General features: G+C 40.5%; 1 protein-coding gene across 1 annotated transcript; it reads left to right on the forward strand.

Moving 5' to 3' along the window:
• The first annotated feature begins 1,671 nt into the window (after positions 1-1,671).
• On the forward strand, positions 1,672-16,671 carry DECR1 (2,4-dienoyl-CoA reductase 1, mitochondrial). Its single transcript, XM_418328.8, has 10 exons — positions 1,672-1,764; positions 9,407-9,609; positions 10,486-10,543; positions 10,683-10,769; positions 10,917-11,064; positions 12,999-13,098; positions 13,750-13,822; positions 15,847-15,993; positions 16,315-16,377; positions 16,470-16,671. The coding sequence occupies exons 1-10, from the start codon at positions 1,693-1,695 to the stop codon at positions 16,527-16,529; spliced, it is 1,011 nt and encodes a 336-aa protein (XP_418328.2). The 5' UTR covers positions 1,672-1,692; the 3' UTR covers positions 16,530-16,671.
• The last annotated feature ends 7,102 nt before the right edge of the window (positions 16,672-23,773 follow it).

Genomic DNA, 23,773 nt, shown 5'->3' on the forward strand with positions numbered 1-23,773 from the left:
TTCTTTTCTACAGGCTGAAAAGCCCCAGCTCTCTCATAGGGGAGAGGTCCCCATAGGGGAGGTGCTCCAGCCCTCCGATCATCTGTCGCCCTAATCTCCATGTATGATGACTTCAAGCACTCTTTGTCCTTAAATGTTCCCTTTTCATATCTTTCCTCCTGCATTTCCTCTGAGATAAATGACCCCAGTTCCTTAATATCTTTTGGAACAAGTTTTCTTCATTGTCTTTACTCACTACTTTTTCAGTCCCTAATAACTTTGCAATTTCCATTTTGCACTAGGGTGACCAAAAATCTATGGTGTATCCTAGATGAGGGTATATTTCAGCTTTGTATAATGGTGCTTAAATATTCTCTGTACTGTTCGTTATCATTATTCTGTCTTATTTATCCTTTTGGCTTGGCTTTTGTGATAACAATCTCATATGACAAATCATCATCATAAGAAACTGTATGAATCCTGTGAACCATATTATAACGTTTGTACTCTCCATTTCCCTACATTTATCCAATTTTATCTTCTGCTATTATTTTCCCATTGAATCCAGGTTATCTTCTAGACTTCTTGAGTTTCTCACTGCTTCTCCAATCCTGATTGATCAAAGGAATGCCCGTTCTTTAAGTTTTTGGTTCTCCACGTATTCCTTCATCTTCCTGATCAAAAATGATTCATCAGGGTTCAAAACTTAATTTCCTCAGTGACTACCAGCACATAAAGAGGCTTTCAGATACCCATACAGGCAACAGGCTTAACTCAATATATTAACTCATGAAACAGCACCACAGTCCATCAAGCCCAGTGAAACAGTACCTAAATAGAACATTGAGGTGATCCACCATTCATCTTTTACCCTGAACAGAAACATAGACCTGCATCATGACCATGTCTTCAGTGCACCAGTTTTCTCCTTCTAGATACCTACACTCGGCTGGGGATTTTTTTCTTAGTACCCTTTTGTATCAACAGTTTCTTGGACTATTTCTAAACTTCATCACGAGGGGTTAATGTTTCTTTCATTGGGGTAGTTTGAATGGCAGAAACTCTGGGAATCCAAGTTTACAACCACTGTCACACCTGGCCAGGCCCTTGAAAGCCTGAAGCATGTTTGCCAACACTTACGTACTGATTTGCTCATGGCATTTCTATAACAAATTATTGAGGCAATTATCCCTGCAGAAAACTAGTGCTAGTTAGATGCTTTCAGACCATGCTTTTTTAGGTGTTACTGCTTTTAACGACTTTTTTTTTCACCAACAGGTGTAACATTTACATTCTTACAATTGCTCAGGTTACCCCACAAAATTAGAAAAAAATATTAAAAAATGGGTATTTTCTGCCCTGTAAACCTCCCAACTTGTTATCAACCAGAGACTGGATGCTTGAATATTTACCGTATTCTTAAATTCTTCCTATACTCCTAAGTACCACCCAAACTGAATATTATTTATAAAGCGTCAGTGTCTTTCGAATAGCACACAGTGCAACTCGAGCTCCTGAGGCGATGGCAGAAGCCGAGCCCGAGGCCGGCCCGGCTCTAGCTTGGTGCCGCAGACTCGAACTCGCCGCCCCGCCTCTTCCAGCCGCTGAGGCAGAAGCGCCCCTTCCGCGGCCGCGGGCAGGGCTGAGAGGGGCCGGGGACGGCCAGACTGCGCCGCACCGCCCAGGCGCACAGCCCCACCTCCAGCGCGCAAGATGGCGGCGGCAATGATCGGCCGAGGCGCTCTCCGCGGCAACATCTCAGTCCGCTTTCCCGGCACCAGGCGGGTAAGGCGCTGCCCGCTCTCACGGAGCTCAGGGCGGGCCAAGGAATCCTCAGGGCTGGGGTACTCCTATACCCTCTCAGCACCCCATGCTTCCCGGGACGCGCCCCCTGCCTATTTCTCCCCGCTACCCTTTGAGCACAGCGAAACCTGCTGCAGCAGTGCATGATGCCATCTAGGTGAAAGGTCGGAGCAGAGCCACGCGCGCTTTGTGGGGGCGTGCCTTCTTAGGAAAGGCTTCTCCGGGAGAGCCTTTTGTGGTAATTCCGTGATTCACTTCCACCCTCTGGTGCTGGGGGAGTTAGTTTCTGCTGTTTTTTCTCCTGTTCGTGTTACCTGGCTTCTTTATACTTCTCTTTATACCTGTAATTTAATTTAGAACCTTGACCTTTGGTGCTGGAATGATTAATTGGAACGAATCCTCTCAAGGAAGCCCTTTGTGCAAACCAGTGTCGAGGCCCCGAGCAGGCTGCTGAAATACGCGGGCTCAATGCTATTAGAGACACTTATTAACTTTGCTGCAATACCCCGTGCTTTGTGGGCCACTTTCTGGCGCCTTCCCTTCAGCAGGAGCTGCTTGCGCAGTCCCTGTGGTGGTGAGCAAAGAAGAGGGCTGTGTCCGTCAGCACCAAACCCCTTTGGAGAGTTTATCCCACTGACCTGATGGAAAGAGAGTCCCAGTGACACCTCGACTCCAGCTGATAGACTATTCAGCTATTGCTAGCAGTGTCACCTGTTAATTTCAGTGTTGCAAATGGGAGTTTGTACATGCCACAAGTTATTTATTGTTCAATTTGTGCTGTTTTAAAGTAGCCTTTCCTCCTTCAACACATTTCCTGTTGTGTTTTTTATGAGCAGTGCCACGCAAAAGTAACCATGAAACCTTCCTGAAATTATACTAGAAGCTTCTGCAGACAAAAGGATGCATTAAAGATTTAATTACAAATTAGTATTAAAGAAGATAAATATAGCTTAAGTCCTTCTGTAGTGGAATTCCAGGGTCACAGCCTGAACCAATGGGTGGGCTCTGTGAGTGTGTGAGTGCGGCGGCGCGGCGGTACGAACGGGGGAGGGACACATTCCTCAGCTCGGCTCGGGCTGCGCGCTGCTACCGGGAGGGGTGAGTCGATTCTTTTTGATATCTTTCCCTCGTGTGCCTATTTCTTAAATAAAGGCTTTGTCATCACCTTCATTTGCCCTACATTTTGGCGAGCCAGGCAGCCAAATATCTTTAAAGATACCCAATTATAAGCCTCTTAAAATAATTACCATGACATTTTTGAACAATTTCATGGGATGGTTTGGATGGGGAAAGGCTAGCCCCATAAGTGAGGTTTTGCCAGGGCACATCCCGGGATTCCTAGGATCCCCATATCACGGGATTGCCTGTATTATTGAAAAATGGGGTCCCCTACGGGATGCAGGAAATGTTCAGGAATCCCCAGCCCGCCTGGCTGAGTATTTCAGTAGTCTAAACAAAAACGTACTCACTACACGAGAACGACAGTTAGCTGCCTCCACGGTGGCGTGGCCGCTGCTGATGGCCTTGAACCGGCTAAATATAACTGAAGGGGTTCTCACTGATGAAAATCAACTATTACGTGACCGTGTGGAAGAACTAGAAAGACAGGTTGCAATTTTGAGAGGGAAAAAACCTAACCCTATAATCCCGGTACAAAAAATCCGAAACATCTCTCTAGAAATAACTGGGGATCCTATACAAGAGAGTCCACATGAACTGGACTCAGAAAATGAAAGCACTAAGAAGTCAGATCTTGAGGCTCCACTAGAGCTTGATCCCTTTGAGATCCGACCAGTTGTAACTCAAAAAACAAAAAAAACGCAGGACAGGCCAGCGGGGCTGCCCCCTGACCAGTGGCCCCCTGCCCAGAGCACACTACATGTAACAGCTCGCCCATACACGGCAGCTGAATTAATGGATTTAGTACAACGCTTTAGACAAAGACCGAGAGAGAGTGTGCCAGCATGGTTACTCAGACTATATGACATGGGGGCAGAAAGTGTTGTGGTGAATGGGCCAGAAATCTCAAAACTGGCATCAATTACTACTCACCCGGCCCTCAGGCAAAGACTATATGCGGCTGTGCAACACAATGAAGAAAATCATTCACTGATTGCATGGTTAATGGCCGCATGCCGTGTGACATGGGCAAATAAAACGGACATACCGTTAAATACTGGCCTGTGGTCCTCTATGGAGGACTTACAAAATTATATCCGAGAACTAGGTATGAAGGAGGCAATTTATGAGGACAATTTTGAGAGCCCAGATATGATAAAATTTTCCGCAGGAATGAGGGACCTCATCCTGCAGCAGGCTCCACCACATCAGTATGGAATTTTGGTATCCATACTAAATCCCCTAGTAGCCTCAGAGGCCATTATACAACAGGCCGCCCAATTGGTGGCAGATCTGGGGGAGACAGAGCGCCTGCGCGCCAGGCGCAATGTCCGAATGGTGGTGGAAAAGTCGGACATCCATCCGCCACCACGACCTAGGAGACCTGCCCCTAGTGTAATTCAATCTGGACCCATCAGGGTCTCAAGAAAACAAATGTTTACTGACTTGATTAGGGCTGGAGTTCAATTTCAAAAGATCGATGGACAGCCTAACCAGGTCTTATTACAACTATGGAAACAGTTACCAAACAGTCAGAGATTCCAACGCTCTCCTAAAAGGGAAGGAGTTAGACTCATAGAACGGATTCCACAAAATACGTGGAATCTAGAAGACTTCATAGTCCCATCAAAAAAACGTAAACCTCCTCAGGTTGCCCGGGCAGCCACAGTTGAGCCATCAGAGGAAAAAGACTTAGGGATTGCACAGCTGATGGCTTGACAGCGGAGCCAAAATTCCCCAAGACTAGGGTCTCCAGAGGAGACCGGAGACCCTACGTTGAACTAACGATTCATTGGTCCCGAAAGAATGTACAGCGGGTTATGGCATTAGTAGATACTGGGGCAGAAACATCAATTATATATGGTGACCCAAACCAATTTTCAGGCTCTAAGGCAATGATAGGTGGGTTCGGGGGGCAGATGATCCCCGTAACACAAACATGGTTGAAATTGGGGGTTGGGCGTCTACCACCCCGGGAGTACAAGGTGTCTATTGCCCCAATTCCAGAGTATATATTGGGGATTGATATCCTGTCGGGTTTGACTCTCCAAACCACTGTGGGAGAGTTCAGATTAAGGGAAAGATGTATTAGTATCCGGGCAGTGCAGGCAATCATAAGGGGTCATGCAGAAATTGAACCTATTTGTTTGCCACAACCACGCCGGATCACAAATACAAAGCAGTATAGACTCCCGGGTGGGCAACAAGAAATTACCAAGACTGTGCAGGAGCTGGAGAGAGTAGGGATTATTAGACCTGCACACAGCCCATACAACTCCCCCATATGGCCAGTCAGGAAACCAGATGGTACGTGGCGAATGACAGTAGACTACAGAGAACTAAATAAAGTCACGCCACCGATCCATGCAGCTGTACCCAACATCGCTTCCCTCATGGATACATTAAGTAGAGAAATAGAAACATACCACTGCGTTCTGGATCTAGCAAATGCATTTTTCAGCATTCCAATTGCTAAGGAGTCCCAAGACCAGTTTGCATTCACGTGGGAGGGCAGGCAGTGGACTTTTCAAGTTCTACCTCAGGGGTACGTGCATTCACCTACTTTTTGTCATAATTTGGTGGCAAGTGACTTGGCAAATTGGAACAAACCATCTACTGTCAAAATGTTCCACTACATCGATGATTTGATGTTAACATCTGACTCAATCGAGGCATTAGAAAAGACAGTACCATCATTAATTACTTATTTACAGGAAAAAGGATGGGCTATAAACCCACAAAAAGTACAAGGACCAGGGCTATCAGTTAAATTCCTGGGTGTTGTCTGGTCAGGTAAGACTAAGGTGTTACCCAGTGCGATCATTGATAAGATCCAAGCGTTCCCGGTTCCTACGAAACCGAAGCAGTTGCAGGAGTTTTTGGGTATATTAGGATATTGGCGATCCTTTATTCCCCACTTAGCACAACTGCTAAAACCCTTATATCGATTAACAAAAAAAGGCCAAGTATGGGATTGGGGTAGAACAGAACAAGAAGCCTTCCAGCAAGCAAAAATAGCTGTTAAACAGGCCCAGGCGCTAGGTATATTTGATCCAACCCTTCCAGCCGAACTAGATGTGCATGTGACCCAAGAAGGGTTTGGCTGGGGGCTGTGGCAGCGCCAGGGTTCTGTTCGAATCCCAATTGGGTTCTGGTCACAGATTTGGCATGGAGCAGAAGAGAGATACAGCATGGTTGAAAAGCAGTTATTGGCTACCTATTCTGCATTGCAGGCAGTAGAACCAATAACTCAGACCGCAGAGGTTATTGTCAAAACAACTTTACCAATTCAGGGGTGGGTAAAAGACCTAACTCACATTCCTAAGACCGGGGTGGCCCAATCACAAACAGTAGCACGCTGGGTTGCCTATCTTAGCCAAAGAAGCCGCCTGTCATCATCTCCACTGAAGGAAGAACTTCAAAAGATACTTGGGCCAGTAACATATCACAGCGAGACACCTGAGGAAATAGTGGTTACTTGTCCAGAAAAGAGTCCTGTACAGGAGGGAAAATACCCTATCCCAGAAGATGCCTGGTATACAGATGGATCCAGCAGAGGGAACCCAAGTAGGTGGCGAGCTGTCGCATACCATCCCTCAACTGAAACAATATGGTTTGAAGAAGGGGATGGACAAAGTAGCCAGTGGGCTGAGCTACGAGCTGTGTGGATGGTGATAACTCAAGAGCCTGGCAACAGTGCACTAAACATCTGCACAGATAGTTGGGCAGTCTACCGAGGGCTCACGCTCTGGATAGCACAGTGGGCCACTCAGGATTGGACAATCCATGCCCGACCTATCTGGGGCAAAGATATGTGGGTTGATATATGGAACGTGGTTAGGCACAGGACCGTACGAGCATACCACGTCTCTGGACATCAACCCTTGCAGTCACCAGGCAATGATGAAGCTGACACACTGGCTCGAGTCCGATGGTTGGGAAGTACACCATCAGAAGACATAGCTCACTGGCTGCATCGGAAATTACGGCATGCAGGACAGAAAACCATGTGGGCAGCAGCTAAAGCATGGGGGTTGCCCATACAGTTACCAGATATTGTCCAGGCATGTCAGGACTGTGACGCTTGCTCGCGAATGAGACCAAGACCTCTGCCGGAAACTACGGCCCATCTCGCTAGAGGACACAACCCATTACAGCGATGGCAGATCGATTATATAGGTCCCCTTCCTCGATCTGAGGGGGCCAGATATGCCCTAACTTGTGTCGATACAGCGAGTGGACTGATGCAAGCCTATCCTGTAGCAAAGGCAAACCAAGCCAATACCATCAAAGCTCTAACTAGATTGATGGCATCATACGGGACTCCTGAGGTTATTGAGAGTGATCAAGGTACACATTTCACAGGTGCAACTGTGCAGAAGTGGGCTGAAGACAATAACATTGAATGGCGGTTTCACCTGCCCTACAATCCAACAGGAGCAGGCCTAATAGAAAGATACAATGGGATCCTGAAGGCTGCTCTGAAGGCAGATTCACAGTCCTTGCAGGGGTGGACCAAAAGGCTTTATGAAACCCTGCGAGACTTGAATGAGAGACCAAGAGATGGCAGACCCAGTGCTTTAAAAATGCTGCAGACAACTTGGGCCTCCCCACTTAGGATACAAATTACAAGCAAGGACACCTCACTCAAGCCACAAGTTGGCACAATGAATAATCTTCTGCTCCCTGCCCCTGATGACCTAGAGCCCGGGAGACACAAGGTAAAATGGCCTTGGAAGGTGCAAGCAGGACCAAAATGGTGTGGTCTCCTTGCACCTTGGGGGAGATTGTTAGAGGTTGGGGGATCAGTAAACCCTTCAGTAATCGGTGTATGGCCAACAGAGGTAATAGTTGACACCCCTGTTTTCATTGCAAGGGGGACATTAATCATGTCCATGTGGCAAATTAGAACCCCCCCTTTGGTACCCGATATAGTGATTCAGTCGCAGATTTCGGGCCAAAGAGTGTGGTATCGAAGGCCAGGACGTGCCCCGATACAGGCAGAGGTGTTGACTCAAGACCGAAATACAGCCTGCATCTTACCGTGGAGGGCGGACCTACCCCTCCTCGTACCTATTAAACATCTGTTTTACTCCCCTTGAGGTTTTAAGTTCACAGGATGGCCCGCAGGAGCAACATCACTCAAACACGCTTATGAGGAAACATCATGACACCCTGTGACGCACTGCTGAACTTTTGGGGACTGGAGAGCATGAATCAGAAGCGCTACTGGTCCTTGAAAAAGATACGCCTCGAGAAAGAACATCAAGTACTGGCCCAACAGAACCGTGAAGGGGACTGCCACTGATTGCCTTTATTGTTTTGACATCCTATATTGCGGCGGGTGTTGTGTATGCGTCGCGATGCGCATTGTGTCTTGGGCCACCAGGTTGCAGGGGCTCACCCCCTACCTGCTCAGTCATTGGTTCATGCTGTGAAGGGGTGGAGTGTAGTGGAATTCCAGGGTCACAGCCTGAACCAATGGGTGGGCTCTGTGAGTGTGTGAGTGCGGCGGCGCGGCGGTACGAACGGGGGAGGGACACATTCCTCAGCTCGGCTCGGGCTGCGCGCTGCTACCGGGAGGGGTGAGTCGATTCTTTTTGATATCTTTCCCTCGTGTGCCTATTTCTTAAATAAAGGCTTTGTCATCACCTTCATTTGCCCTACATCTTCTAATTTTTCTCACCTAAAGAAATAGTATAACTTTGTTGTAGTTAGAAATGTTTTCAGTTTCAGATTGAGATAAGTTTCATATTCCAAGTAATTTGGGGATTTCTGAACTATTTGTGTAATGCTGCTGTGCCAAGGCTTGCCATTCAGTTTGAGGCTGTACTCCAGTATTTGGGGATTCCAGAAATACCCTTTTGACTGTTCTTCTTGGTAACCCTGCAGATTACTTATTGCATATGCAAGATTTGTGTAACTTATTGCATGCACTAATATTATGCAGTAGCATTGTATACTGTTTTCTTAGAACATGTATCACCAAACGTAACAATGAATTTTCTTCTCTAGTGGTGCTATCTTTGTTGTTGTTTGGTTTGGTTTTATTAAGTACCAACCACACATCTGCTTGCAAAAATGAGCTAGTTAGTCTAGGGCTAATTTGCTATAAATGGTATTCAGTATGTATATGATTATGAAACTCGAATTCTACTGTAAATCTAATAATTAGCTGGTAAGGTATTTCCACATATGAACAAAACAGACAGCCATAAGAATAGCTAACATTTGAAATAATCAAAATTGTGATTAAAACACGTTCTCAGTATTTTTGTAGTTGGAAAGGAATGTCTAAAAGTAGCTTAGTTACTTTACTAGTTTAGGATTTGCTTTACACTATGGTGCGCTTTCAGTAACTTCAACATAAATGCAAGCTAATCATTCTTGTATTCAGTTTGTGTAACAGAGAGGTAGCTGTAAAGTTGTTTCTTTCACAAGAAAATCTGATCTTTAGTAACAGTCCTGTAAATGGAAATTGAATTTTTTTTTTCCTTTCTTTCAGTTCTTCAGCTGTGGATCAAATGTGTTGCTGCAAGAGAGCAAAGTTCCGCAAGCTGCATTCTTTTCACCTCTTCAAAAAGTGATGTTGCCACCAAATTCCTTTCAAGGAAAAGTGGCATTTGTAACTGGTGGAGGTACTGGGATTGGCAAAGGCATCACAACAGCTTTGTCCAGTTTGGGTGCCACATGTGTCATAGCAAGCCGGTAAATATTAGTGAATGCATTTTGGAGCTTTTACTGTTGAGTGCTGAATGGGTCTGGTTTCTTTTCTTCACCAGCTGGATAAATTTATTTTATTTACTCTCTTAGTTTATTTACTCCGTTTATTTTGTTTGCTCTGTTCACTTTTAAATTATAGCGTAGTATGGGAAATATCGAAGACCTGATGAGAAGAGTTTGAGAAACCTTGTGTGTTGGGGCAGAAAAATAAACAACCCAGAATATTAGACGTAAATCCTACTAAAGCATGAAACAGAGCACAAAATTGAAATGGATGTTATTGAACAGTTCTGTATTAGTGTAGATGTTCTTTATAAAGATTTCAATAGCAATAAAGAATTAAAATAATTCCTCTTAATACTTAACAGAGATAATCTTTATACAGTTCTCTTAGTGATATAGTAAAAACAAGAAAAGCAGTTTCATTTGGAAAACAAAATTAGTGTTCTTACATTCTTCCAAGTAGCAATTTAGGTATTTGAAATCTGGCCCTTGTAAAGTATTAGCAGAGCAGTAGATAAAGGTGGGTTAATTATGATTACGTACTGAAAAGGAAAGTACTTTAGCTAAATTAATACATTTGATTAGTTTAAGATTGTTCTCCTTCCATAGTCATTTCACAGTTGCTTTTAAGTAGTAATAAACAGAAGGTACTTAGATTTTTAATTCACTTTCAGAAAGTTAGTTACTAAATATTTTCATTTTGAAGCTGTTTTCATGAAAATTTTCAATATGCACAAATGCACATGTATCACTTCTTAAAACTTAGCTCATATCTGCTCAGAAAGCATTCATCAGCTTTTGTTTTTCTGAATTGTAATTGCATTTAATTGAAATTCACTGATATATGATTATTTCTAGAAAGCTAGATGTTCTGAAAGGAACGGCAGAAGAAATTTCTTCTAAAACGGGGAATAAGGTAAATTTTATAGAACTGAGAATGTTAATTACTCTTTAAATGCTTATAGATATTTGATGCATTATATGCTTCTGGGAGATTGTTTAATTTGTGCGATAAGCATTTGAAGTCCTAAGAGTGCCTTTCCATTGTTGTACAGGTCCATGCCATCCAGTGTGATGTGAGAGATCCAGCTTCTGTTAAGAATGCTGTTGCTCAATTAATTCAAGTGGCAGGACATCCTAATGTAAGTGTTGTAGGGAAAGTAACAAACTTCTGTCTTTGAAAATGCTCTGAGTAGGTATGAAGAAAATGACTGTCATAGAAAATTTATGTAATCTAGAGAGACCTTCCCTCAGGAAGAGTTATTTTTAATTAACTCCTTGTGTTTCAGGTTGTGATAAACAATGCAGCAGGAAACTTTATTTCCCCTTCTGAACGACTTTCTCCTAATGCGTGGAAAACTATAACTGATATTGTGCTTAACGGTTCCGCCTTTGTAACTTTGGAAATTGGAAAGGAACTCATTAAAGTACAAAAAGGTATCTTCATTTTACATTAAGTAGTGCCTAAGCCTTGTAACATACTGTTACTTGCTTTCCTTCCCTTACAGTGGCTATGCATAATAGCCAGTTTAGTATGAAAGAAGCCACTCTTAGGAATCAAACAGCAGGACTGGTTAGCAGTTATTTTATCATTGAGTCTGCTTTTAAATTGGGCCCAGAATATAGAGCTTGCATTTGAAAATCTGTTTGCAGAGTTTACATTAATTGTAAAACATTTGTAAAACTGAAGAAACTTTTTTTTAAAGCATATGTTATTTGTCCTGGGTCTTCTATATCTGTGTTGGTTTTGTTAAGAAGCTGAGTATGTGGCATTTATTTAAATGAACAACAAGAAAGAATATCACTTAACATTTTCCTCCTAGACTTGTGCATATATAATTAAAATTCACAACTGTAGTATTGGGCTAATAGTACTAGAAAACACTACCTTTGAGGCTTTTATTTATTTTTTTATCAGTGTCATATAATCATAGAATGGCTTGGGTTGAAAGGGACTTTGAAGATCATCTAGTATGATATCATCAAATAGCATTCAAGTGATAAGGTGGGTCGTGATTTTTCATATGGCCCTACGAATGATGTTCTCTAGGTACATCCACTGTGCTGAATTAATCCTTTTTTATTTGCACTGTATTCCTCTAACTCCAGAGTAAACGCTCAAAATGTACTCAGTGCTTTCTACTTCTTATAAAGTTTGTACTGTATTAATGGTAACAATATAAACTTAATGTTGTATATGTATTTCTGTAAGTCTGTAGTAGTTTTGGTCATTTGATGAGGTAGTTCATTCTTAGTTAAAACCCCATCCTCAACTCTGCTTCATTGTATCATTCTAGCAAATATGTTAATAGTTTGTTCTGTGGCCTAATGGATGCTTACAGCATCTTCTTGTAATAATGTAAAATACAGTTTTAAAAATGTCTGTCTCTCTTGCTCTTAAATTAAAACTACTTTTGCTACTTCTGCCCTCAAATTCTGCAAGATATAGAAGTCATTCACCTTCATGCTGTCTCTCTTCATTTCCCTACTAAGCTTACAAAACACAGAAATTTCTCTTGCTGTTTCTTGCATGCCTTCTTTCTAGGGGATTTTGTATGTAAGCATCTTTTGTACAAATATGTTTGTTAGTTTTTAGATATATTTTTGCGAGTAAATCAGGTGTGTATCTGTTTATCCTTTCATTATCTGCTTTCATTTTCTTTTTGCTTGTTTGCTTTTTTTTTAAAATTATTATTATTTGAGCAGAGACTTTAATTTCTGAAGTGATAGAAATTCTACCCAATGTGAATACTTTCAGACTCTCTATCAGGATGTGATACATCTGACAGTTACAAGAAGATTAGCGCATACTTTAGGACTGCAGGGTGACCTATATTAAATGTGCTTTAATAAATAATAGAAGAGCTCTGCTTTTAGATGGTAAGTTTGCAGTGACTTGTAAAAGAGGTTTGTAATCTGTTAGTGTATTATTTATGCATTCTCACTCACAAAGTGAGAAGACTTAATTGCTTAGATATTTTCTTTTTTATAAGCTTTAGAAATAAAATGTATGTATGAATTGAAGTGTACTTCAAACTTATGGGCTGTAATTTTATTATTCTTGCTTCTCTGTTAGGTTCATTCAACACAGCTCTGTTTAACCTGGGCCCATTATCAGTAGAAGTCTGAAATTAGCCTTTAATAGCCTAATCATTGCCTGTTTTCATGTGTGGTGAACAACTCTTAACACTCAAAATATTGGGGAAAAAAGACTAGTTCTTCTAAAAATCTTCTTTCAACTCAGAGCAGATGGCATCCCTTACACTGAAACTGCAAACTTCTATACCACTGAGCTTGCTTTTTAACTTATTGTCTAAGTTTGATCTTCGTATGTGTTGTTTTTTGTTTATTAATATTTTTGCAACTTCCAGGAGCTGCATTCCTTTGTATTACAACCATTTATGCAGAGAGTGGTTCAGGATTCGTGATGCCAAGTGCCTCTGCCAAAGCTGGTGTAGAAGCAATGAGCAAGTGAGTAATAGACAAAAAGTTGCTTTTCACATCCCTGTGATAGGATAAATATAAAAACAGAGCTAGTTGGTACAATTAGTGTAGTCCTCCCATGCCATTATGTGATCAGAGAACCTTTCAGCCTCTAGTATCCTTGCAACAAAATAATATGCTGACAGCTTCTTCCAGAATGAAGTGCTAACTGCTATTACTGTGATAATTTTTATCATGACAAAAAAGTGAAAATGTGAGTGCGTGTTTTGTAGAAGCAAATGTCATTATCAGGAGTTTTCATGCTTAGTGTTTTTTTTTCCTTCTGTTATTCTTGAATGGAACAAAATCACCCAAAAGCCATTTGCTGTAGTTGGAAGAGAGTAACAATGGAGTCAGTGTTTCTTTGGTTGAAGTAGTTCTATTTACAACGGCTCTGGAAAGCATCGGATGCATTTGGGAATAAATTATAGTTTTAAAACATCTTATGTCAGTTGCTACTATAGGAGCAACGTTCCCACTGGGGTGCACTTTTTTTCGTCATCACCTGCATGTATTTCCTGTTTCAGGACTCATATTTTAGTATTTGCACGCAAGATTCATTTATTTATTTATTTTTAAAAAGCATTACTAAAATAATGTGTTTAAAAATATTGATGCATTTTATTAATGCATTTTTAGGTCTCTTGCAGCTGAGTGGGGTAAATATGGCATGAGATTCAACGTGATTCAACCAGGCCCAATAAAAACAAAGGTACATAGCATGAAGTGAAATGCAGCCTTGAATATGCTTTGTAGTACAGGCTTGCACTTAAGGTAGTCTAATCTTTTTTGTAACTACCAAATTAGAGTATAAGTTCTTTGGAAGTCCAAGGTTGTGCTGGAATAATGATAAATAACTTGTTCAATAATTAGTTTATAAAATAGAATGCTACTATACTAATGTAAAATAGACCTTCTTTGAGTGTTTTAAAGAATTACGTGCCAAAATATTTTAATATATTTTTTTTCATATAGATTTGAGGCTGTACATTATTTCTCAAGCGAGTTCTTGATGGAGTACAATTGCCTATTTCTATTTGAACTCCTAATTCTTTAAACAAAGCATCTCAATTCCAAAATTTCAGAGTCTTTTTTTAGGTCTATGAGAACAGAAACTCACTAGTTTTGTTGAGAATCACAAAACTAGAAAGAGGAAAACATAAGGCAGTAAGGAAATGGAAAGCTTTGATATGACTGAAAAGGAGGACTGGAGGATTTGAAGGAAGTAATCCAGACCAGCTGGAACAGGAAGAAGAAGGGACGAGTGCTGCAAGAAGAGAGAGAAGAATCCCTTTCACATAGAGTCCAAATATTACAGTTATGAGCAATAACAGCTAATAATGGTATTACAGCTACCTGTATAGTGCTTCTTGATTTTTTTTTTTCTTTTTACTGTTGTTTTGGTGGCAAGTGTGTAAAGTTGCTACTTTTTTGTTTTGTCAGTTTTACGTGCTATTTCAGACAGCTCATGTTTAGCTTTTCTGAGTGTAAGGATAGATAAGTGACAGTATCAGCAATGTTGTTAAAATGTTAAAACGGCATTATAGGATTGGACTGAAAGTTCTCCCGACCTTGTACCAAGTAGGCAAGGGTATAGGAAAAACATGTAATGACACTTAATTATTTGTTTCCAGCCTCTGGTAATCTGTGGCACAAAGGGTTTGATACATACAACTCTTCATATTGTGGTTATCTTGATGGATTTTTTTTTTTTAATCCTATTTGTTGTGTTCCTTTTTGAATCTCTATAAACTTTCAGCATCTGCTGTATCTTGTAGCAAGATGAGTTTGTTTTATAGATTCTCAGAATTTTTGGCAAGTTAAATACTTTAAACGTCAAGATTGCTACTTCCTGTTAATGTTTCTGAATTAAACTAATAGCATATTTCCCACTTGAGAAACTCTGTTTTCTCTATAAAGCATTACATTTGTCATACTAGTTCCAAGTTAGAATTTCTCTGGAAGCATAAAACTATGAACTGGCTTTTCTTAAAAAGCATATTGCAAAATCAAGACTTTCCGCCTTATAGGTTACTCCTATGTCTTTAGAAAACACTGTTGAAAATCACAGTAGGAAGAAGCATAGGAGAGCAATACTACTAAGCTTATAAACTGCCATTTAAAAACGTGGCCATTGAAGGCTTAAGTAGCGTGAGTGGAGCTGTAATTACTGAATTAGAGTGTACTTTAACAACTTCAGTAACTTAAGATAAATGTTACTGATGCTGCTTGAGGAATTATTTCTTTGTAGAGTAGCTGGGAAGAGCCAGGAAAAAAGCCTTCTGTTTCCCATGCAATTCTAAGCTATTCAGATATTAGAAGCTTAGAGGAACTTAGTTTAATTCTTTAGCCATTGCAACAATTTGTTTTTTTTTCCCCCATTTTTGCTTTTCAGTTGTCCTTTATGTTGCATTTTTTTGTTTCTGTAACTTTGCTGCTCTTTCTCTCCCTTTTACACAGCAATAGCATATTAGGGGTGTTTTGGGAAAATAACCACATTTGTTTGTGTGACTATCCCAAACAGGTGTTAAATTCCAGCTTGCCACCCACAGTAGATGCATATTGGTGCAAGAGAAGTAAATTATGTTTTTTCTTTCCTACTTTTTTTAAAATCCTACTGACAAAGGTGGTGTAGGCTGTTTGCTCACAATTAACTTCCATGTTAAGCTTAAATCTCTCTCTGATTTTAATTTCTGATGTAGTTAAAACATCTCATATGTTTCTCTTAATTCTCAGGGTGCTTTTAGCCGCCTTGACCCAACTGGCGTATTTGAGAAGAAAATGATTGAGAGGATTCCCTGTGGCCGTCTGGGAACTGTAGAAGAAATTGCAAATCTTGCTGCCTATCTCTGCAGTGACTATGCAAGCTGGATTAATGGAGCAGTAAGTTACAGTTGATTCCACTTATACGGTCCACCTGATGATGGTCTGAGTTTTTCTGAATTTTTCTAAGTGCCTGTTACATTATAGTATTTCGGAAATGAAACAAGTAAATTACTTTGAAATTTGAAATCATGATTAATCTTTTAATTATTAACCTTTTTAAGCACCTTCAAAACACTTTTTTTTTTTTAAAGATTGAATTACGTCATTTTGAGTGTGGATTTTGTTTGATCTGAATCACTAAAAATGACTTACAGTTTAGAACAAGGGAACGCTACAGAAAAATGCTGTTGTTAAATACACTGCTTATGCTTTCTCTAGGTTATTAGAATGGATGGTGGAGAATATGTTTTTATGGCAGGAGAATTCAATCATTTGAAAGAGGTACTAAACTTCTTGCCTGCTATTTTCTGTTCAAGTACTTGGATGTGTAACTATTAAATGAAATTCCAATAAAACGCTTTTTTCCTTTTTAGGTTACCAAAGAGCAGTGGGAAGTGATGGAAGCAATGATTAGGAAAACAAAAGGCTCTTAAAGTGCCTAACTGCAGGGTGTTGACTTCTGACTTCTGGAAATAAATCACTATTAATTCATGAATATTTAGAAATAACCAAATGAGAAAGTGGCCTTCAAAATCTTTGAATGTTGATTTCAGTAAAAATATTTTGAAGTTTTCATATTTGGACTATAACTTGTCTTTTTCCACCTACAGTCTAACCTTATAAATAGCAAACAACAGTTCACTAAAATTTTATTGTACTTTGGTTAATTTCTTACATAACCATGTCATAATCTACAGTTAGGTTTTTAAATATTGCAGGATTTTTTGGTTTCTCAGATCTATGCAAGTATCTCTTAATTAATAGATTGAACAAGATTTCAAATAAATGATGGATACTATAATTAGAGGGGGCCTGCCCCCAGCCAGGGGAGGAAAGGGACAATTAAGTGTATTGAACTGTGTGGATTCAGTAGCCTGGCACATCAAAACCACAGAAATATGGGGCTCTGGTAGACACTGGTGCACAGTGCACCCTGATGCCATCGAGTCATGAGGGAATAGAGTCTATCTACATTCGTGGGGCCCTGAACAACAGCCTTTTGAACAAATTAAGTGGGAGAGAGCCTGTGCAGTAGCCCTGGGACCAGTCTGAATGAGATGTTCTACACTGCAGCTTGGGAGAAAGGCCTCACTTTAGAGTCTTTCACAAAAAACTTCAGGGGAGACTTGGGGTTGACCTCATGAGTTTTTGAGGTGAGGATGTGGAGGGTCCAAAGGGTGCTATGCTGCAACTGAAAAAGAGATATTACAGCATACGAGGGGGTTGGGGCTGCTTCAGACATGATTGGTACGGAAGTGCAACTTAGAACCTTGACTATCAGTGCTAAATTGGATGTTTAAAGGGAAGGTCCCCTCCTCACACTGTGGTACTTGGAGTAAGTGGATTGTGTTGATTACATAGTGGGCTTGGATGGGGAATACTAATCGTCCAGGAATCTTGGAAGTGATCGTGGACTGGCCTGAAAGTAAGAACTTTGGAATATCATCAGCAGAAGAGGTGATGTGCGGAAGAGACCCCCGCCATACAATGAATTACCAGAGAGTGAAAAGAGATACACCTTATTCACTGATGAGTTTTGCCATATAGTGGGAAAGTATTGAAGAAGGAAAGCTGCTATGTGGAGTCCTTTAAGATGAGGAGACCACCACCACTATCTGCGCTCTAAAAATGGATGAGATTCAAGATGTGAAAAGACTATACACAACACCGAAACGAGAACATTGTCACCTGGATGCTCTGATGTTGGGATGCTGGGGCCAGTAATGTGGATCTAGGTGGCAAAGAGACCCTCTGACTGGTAGGTATTATTAGGGATCCAGCCAGTGCCAGAGGAATTAGTAGAAAACAGAATTGAGCTTACACCCTCTGAAAGTGAATTTTAACAGCTCTAAGAGAGAGATCCCTTCAAGGAAGATTTGATGTCTCATCAAAGTAAATGGACCGCTATGGAAAGAGATGTCCACTATCTAGGAGAATTACCCTTCTACCTAAATATAATCATTAGTCTGAAGAAAAACTAAATCATGAACTCCTAACATTTGCACTTCGGTAATAAGCCCTAAATTTGTGAATAACAAAACTTCAAGTTATTAGCAATGCTACACGTGTTTACATGAAATATAACTCCTATGGTTACATACATTTTGAAATAAATGACTATCAGCTTTTTTATGATATCTTCAGTCTGTTATCTTATGCTGAACTTCAGAAATGTCAGTTAAGAAATAGTAATGCCTACTTAAGTAGCTCTTTCTTTAGCATGCTAAAGTTAACGTTCTTGAAAAGCTAAAAATCATTTGCTACTAATGTGTGTGAGACAAGGGAGTCCCTACATTGCATTTGAATTTACAGAGAAGTACCAGAATATCTGTAAGACTGCATTAGTTCTGACTGTAGTCAGTTAGTTGCAATCAACATGTTTCAAACTAGTTATAAGTAAGTGATTAAAAAAAATATGTAGTACACTTTCTAGATTTAGATGGTTGCCTAATGTCATCACTCTCCTGCTCTGCTTTAAATAATGGATAGAATTCTTCAAAGAAATTAACAGACTGACCTTTCCAGCCTGAAAGCCAAGCCTTTTTAAAATGCTCTTCAATTTCACCATCCACACATAAAAATATGGACATAGAGCTATCCGTGTTTTGAAACTGATAGTGACTTAAGAATCCAGAGTGTAGAAGAAATTAAAAAATGCCTTCTTTCAAGTGCTGACAGCTGTCTTGTTGCTTTACCCATGCTTCAGGCCATATTAACGTATGTCAGCATCTGACTCTGAGATAATTTGATTGCCTTGAAACAAAGAAATGAAATGGTGACTATGTGAGGTGGAATTTGTGTAATAATAAAGACAGTTTCCACATGCCATCTTTATTCTGAGAATGGTGATCCTGTGGGTGACTGATTGTTCTCTGCTACAGAAGAGAAGAAAAAAGGAAAATGTTTTCATCATAGTAGGCTTCAGGGTCTCAAATATATAAAATCAATTACATAAAATCAAATACGTATTTGTGAACTGTGGGATAATCAAGTATTTCTTTGTGATACTTTACTAGATTATCTTGTGGAGATGGGTTATCAAGAAAATTAAATTCCCTTGCTTTCTTGCACCCACAGATAAGGACAAGTCTCACTGTAGAAAAGTTTGTTGCACAGTTGGAATACTGGACTGAGATTCAAGGCAACCAGATCTTCAGTATCCAACATTGCCACATATTTGCATGACCTTAAGTTATTTCTGTTGTGTCTGGCATTCCCTCAGGAACTGCTCATAGCAGGGATACAGGCAAATTACTTTTAGTTCACAAAAGGTAGATCTGGGGTGGGGCTTGAGTGACAAAAATGAAGAGACACATTCCCAGCTTGGTTTCAGCTCTAGGTATGGATTGAGTGCATACCTGGCTTTGGGTCTGGAGGCTAGAAAGCACTGCTGGCTGCCACGTATTTTTAATCCATCTCTGTTTCTACTTATCAAATACAGGCAACAATACCATTTTTAACATGAACTTTAAAGGGCAGGGGAAAGATGAGATGGGGAAGGAACAACTGAGAAAAAAATGAGGATAAATCTAATGCTACTACAATTTTTTATACCTCAGCAATAAGTACCAACATGTACTTAGATGTGACACCTGTTGAAATACTAAATACCAAAAATCTGTTATGTGGCTATAAACACACAGACTCTATTCCTTGGCTCAGCTACCATTAGAATATTGCTCTGCCTGCGTATGTTCTGTGTTTCAAGAGCAAACTCCTCATATCTCAGTCAAGTCCATTTCTCTTTTCCACAGGAAAAAAAAAAGGTGGTGGATTCCTATGCAAGAGTACTTTCTGAATTCTGAATGCTTTTGCAGTTTAATACTGCACCTTGACCTAAAATTGAAAAATAAAAATAAAAATTGTCTTTCCTTCATTGCCATGCTCATCAGTTTTAGGCCATTGCTTTTAGGGCTCACTTTAATTTATAACAAACCTTTCAACCACTGAAGCTCTTTTCGAAGTTACAGGTGTAGGTCTTTTAAGGATGTTTTGCTTTCTTTTGTGATACCTCATAAAGTCAGAACACCGAAGGGAAGCCTATTAAAATCTGTCTTGTAAATAACTATTAGATATTTATTTGATAATATCTGAGAACTCATTACTTGCAGGCACAGGCATTGCTTCCAAAGTATGTTACTGTACCTGTTTACTGTCTGTAGCTAAATAATTAATCGTGGCAAACATTTTTAAAGCACATGTTATTTAGTGACAAGCAGAAAACATTTTTTAAATTTTAATGAGCATCTATATTAAGAACAGAGCTTCTTACCTATACCTATTATATTCACTTGAATTTATGCGATTTTGCTGCTTTTAGATTCTGAAGGTTGTGTTGGCAAGATGAATACAGGGTGATGAAGCAGGTTTTGAAAGCAACATATCATGTTTTAGAATTGCATGCTACTCCTAATATATGGACTTCGTGAAGTGAAAAAAAAACTAACTCTGATCTAACCTTCCACTTCTGCAAGAGTACGGAGTAGTCAGTTGTCTTAAACGTGTATCCTTCCTTAAAAGAGTTGTTACACTTTTTACGGACTCTGAAAGGTTTATAGTCAAATGTGTGTTGTACCTAAATACAATTTAATTGTTTGTTATTAAGGTAGCCAGATGTGATATATGAGCCTCAGGAGAATGACTTACAGCAGCCACCTAACCCAGACAGTGTCTAGCTGGGTTTGAACACCTCATAAGAACCTCTTCCTAAATACCAGTGAGAATTAGACTGTCTTGAAAGAGGCATAAATAAGTCCCATGAGGTGCCCAACCCAAAAACACAGTCCATGGTTTTATATTGCACACATTTCTCAGTCTGACATAAAAAACACAGCAAAAATAATAGGATATGGATAGTATTTGCATTCCAAGTGCAGCATTCTTTGCCAGGGTCTGGGCAATCCCCAGCACAAATACAGGCTAGACAGTAAATGGCTTGAAAGCAGCCCTGAGGAGAAGGATTTGGGGATGTCAGTGGATAAAAGACCCAACATGAGCTGGCAATGTGCATATGCAGCCCAGAAGGCCAATGATCAATTAGTTTCAACCCCCCCTGCTATGTGCAGGGTCGCCAACCACCGGACCAGACTGCCCAGAGCCACATCCAGCCTGGCCTTGAATGCCTGCAGGGATGGGGCATCCACAGCCTCCTTGGGCAACCTGTTCCAGTGCGTCACCACCCTCTGTGTGAAAACCTTCCTCCTAATATCTAACCTAAACTTCCCCTGTCTCAGTTTAAAACCATTCCCCCTTGTCCTATCCACCCATGTAAACAATCATTCTCCCTCCTGTTTATACGCTCCCTTCAAGTATTGGAAGGCCACAATGAGGTCTCCCTGGAATCTTCTCCATAAAAAATCATTTGAGGTTACTAATGAAAAGAATTGTATTACCTCTTTGCAGTGATACAAGAACTGCTGTCAGTCTTTGGTTCTCTTATGTCCAGGAATTCTCTGCTCTTGAATAATTCAATTATTGTTGAGAGTATTTCTATTATTTTTCAATTTCTGCTTTCCAGCACAAGCAGATATTTGTTGGTGCCATAGGTTCCTATCTGTCCAACTTGACTTCCAAGTTCATTAGGACATGAGCTGCTTATTTATCTTTATATTTTTTAGGTCCAGATCTGCTATTAGAGAACATCTAAGGGAAAGATATGAAGTTGATGAAAGGTCTAGAGGGTAAGATGTATGAGGAGAACTGGGGGCCCTGGGTTTGTGCAGCACAGAGCAGACGAGCTGAGGGGAGGCCTCATGGTAGCTGCAGCTCCTCATAGGGAGCGGAGGGGCAACGCTGAGCTCTGCTCTGTGTGACAGCGACAGGGCCCGAGGGAACGGCATGGAGCTGTGTCAGGGGAGGGGCGGGTGGGGGTTAGGGACAGGTTGTGCATCAGAGGGCGGTGGGCATGGAACGGGCTGCCCAGGGCAGTGGGCACAGCCCTGAGTGCTGGAGTTCATGGAGCGTTTGGACAGCGCTCTCAGGGTCTGAATTTTGGGTGGTCCTGCAGGGAGCCAAGAATGGGACTCCATGATCCTCATGGGTCCCTTCCAACTCAGAATATTATATTATTTTTTGAATATTTTTTTATTTTTTATTTTTTGCACACTGGTAACACATAATAAAGTCAGTGAAGTGCAAGGAAATCTTTAACTTTTATCCATGGAGCAATTTTGTGTTGTAGTGAGTAAATTTGGAACCTCACTCCAGCCTAGGTAAAAATCCCAGTCTTTCTTGTGATAATTTAATGTGCATTAAAATAAAATGATCTTTGGGATTTCAGTGCTTTGCCTGCTTTTAATTGGTGCAGAACAATTTCAGTTAATTTCAGAGGGGTTTGGGAATGCTCAGCAATACAGAAATTCAGGCCACATATATTTAGGCGCCTATGTATGGATTCTGAGCCTTCTTGTTGACATTGCAAGTAGGTGTGGATTTTGGTACACCTCAAGTACCAGTGACTACGTCCAATGATTACAATGAGGGCTTAATATGAATGCACAAGATAACAAGTGGAAATTAATCAGAAAAAGCTAATGTTGTCTAATGGAATAAACAATCCTAGTGAATGCAGAGTTCTAGGAGCAGTGTATTGGTATTTTGTGAGATGAGGTTCATTTTGTGTAAAAGTGCTGCTGGCTCTGATCTCTATTTGACATGTCCACAGTACGGAATGTGCTGCTGAGAACTTTCTGAAGCTTGCCAGGGTATTCTTTGCGAAGATGCGTGATTTACTAATTTGCGATCTATGGCGATTAGACCACAGCAGTGATGCTGTGAACACGATCTGTTCAGGGTAGAAATGTACAGCAGAAAATGTAAGCTAAATTGCTTGCTTCAAAGCCTGTGTTTGCTCTTGATAAAATCATAAGTGAAACTTCACTTGCTCTTCTCTATAACGGGTGATGAGTTATATCAAAACTTCAGTGGTTGATGACTTGCAATTCAGTGAGACGCCCTGAGGTGTGCTAATGGCGTCTGGATTCTGCTGAGGTTTACATTAGCAGATGAGGCATTTATGTCAAAGGTCTTTAAAAGGGCCAAATAGTTACTGGATTTTTGTTTTCTTTGAGAATTAGGAAACTTTTGCTGCCTTCTACTGTACAATAATTAGAAAATCTGTTTTACTGAATGCCTACCAGAAGAAAGAAGCTTGCAGTCTTCCTCAACATCACCTCTCTTACTGACCTAACCCCTGTTCAGCCCCAACCCTGACAGTTCTAAGAGCTCTGTTCAGGAGCATCGAAGAGATTTGAAAACATGGAGATCTTACACCAGCTTTGACTTAGCTGTATTTGCTATAAATTTAGCTTTTCATTGATATAATAGACATCTTTTTTAGAATGGTGTTGTTAAATTATTGTCTTTTAATTCAAGTTTTATTCATGAGAAGATACTGGAAGAAACATTTGCCCTGCAGGTAGCTGAGAACTGTTGTATGGAGGGAGAGAATTGCCAGCAGTGGAGCATAGTGACTTCAGAACAAGCCTTTGACAAGTAACTTTTCTCATACTAAAGAAGGCATATCTCAGTTTCTGTGATGACATTTTGTCAAAACACTTTACCTTATCTTCCACTGTAGTGATTTTAGCAAACATTCAGGTTACATCATATTTAGCATACATTTTTTTTTTTTAACATTTACACAGTTAAAATGTTAAAATAAGGCAAAATCCAGGGC

This window comes from Gallus gallus, chromosome 2, assembly GCF_016699485.2.
Source record: "Gallus gallus isolate bGalGal1 chromosome 2, bGalGal1.mat.broiler.GRCg7b, whole genome shotgun sequence".
Lineage (NCBI taxonomy): Eukaryota > Metazoa > Chordata > Aves > Galliformes > Phasianidae > Gallus > Gallus gallus.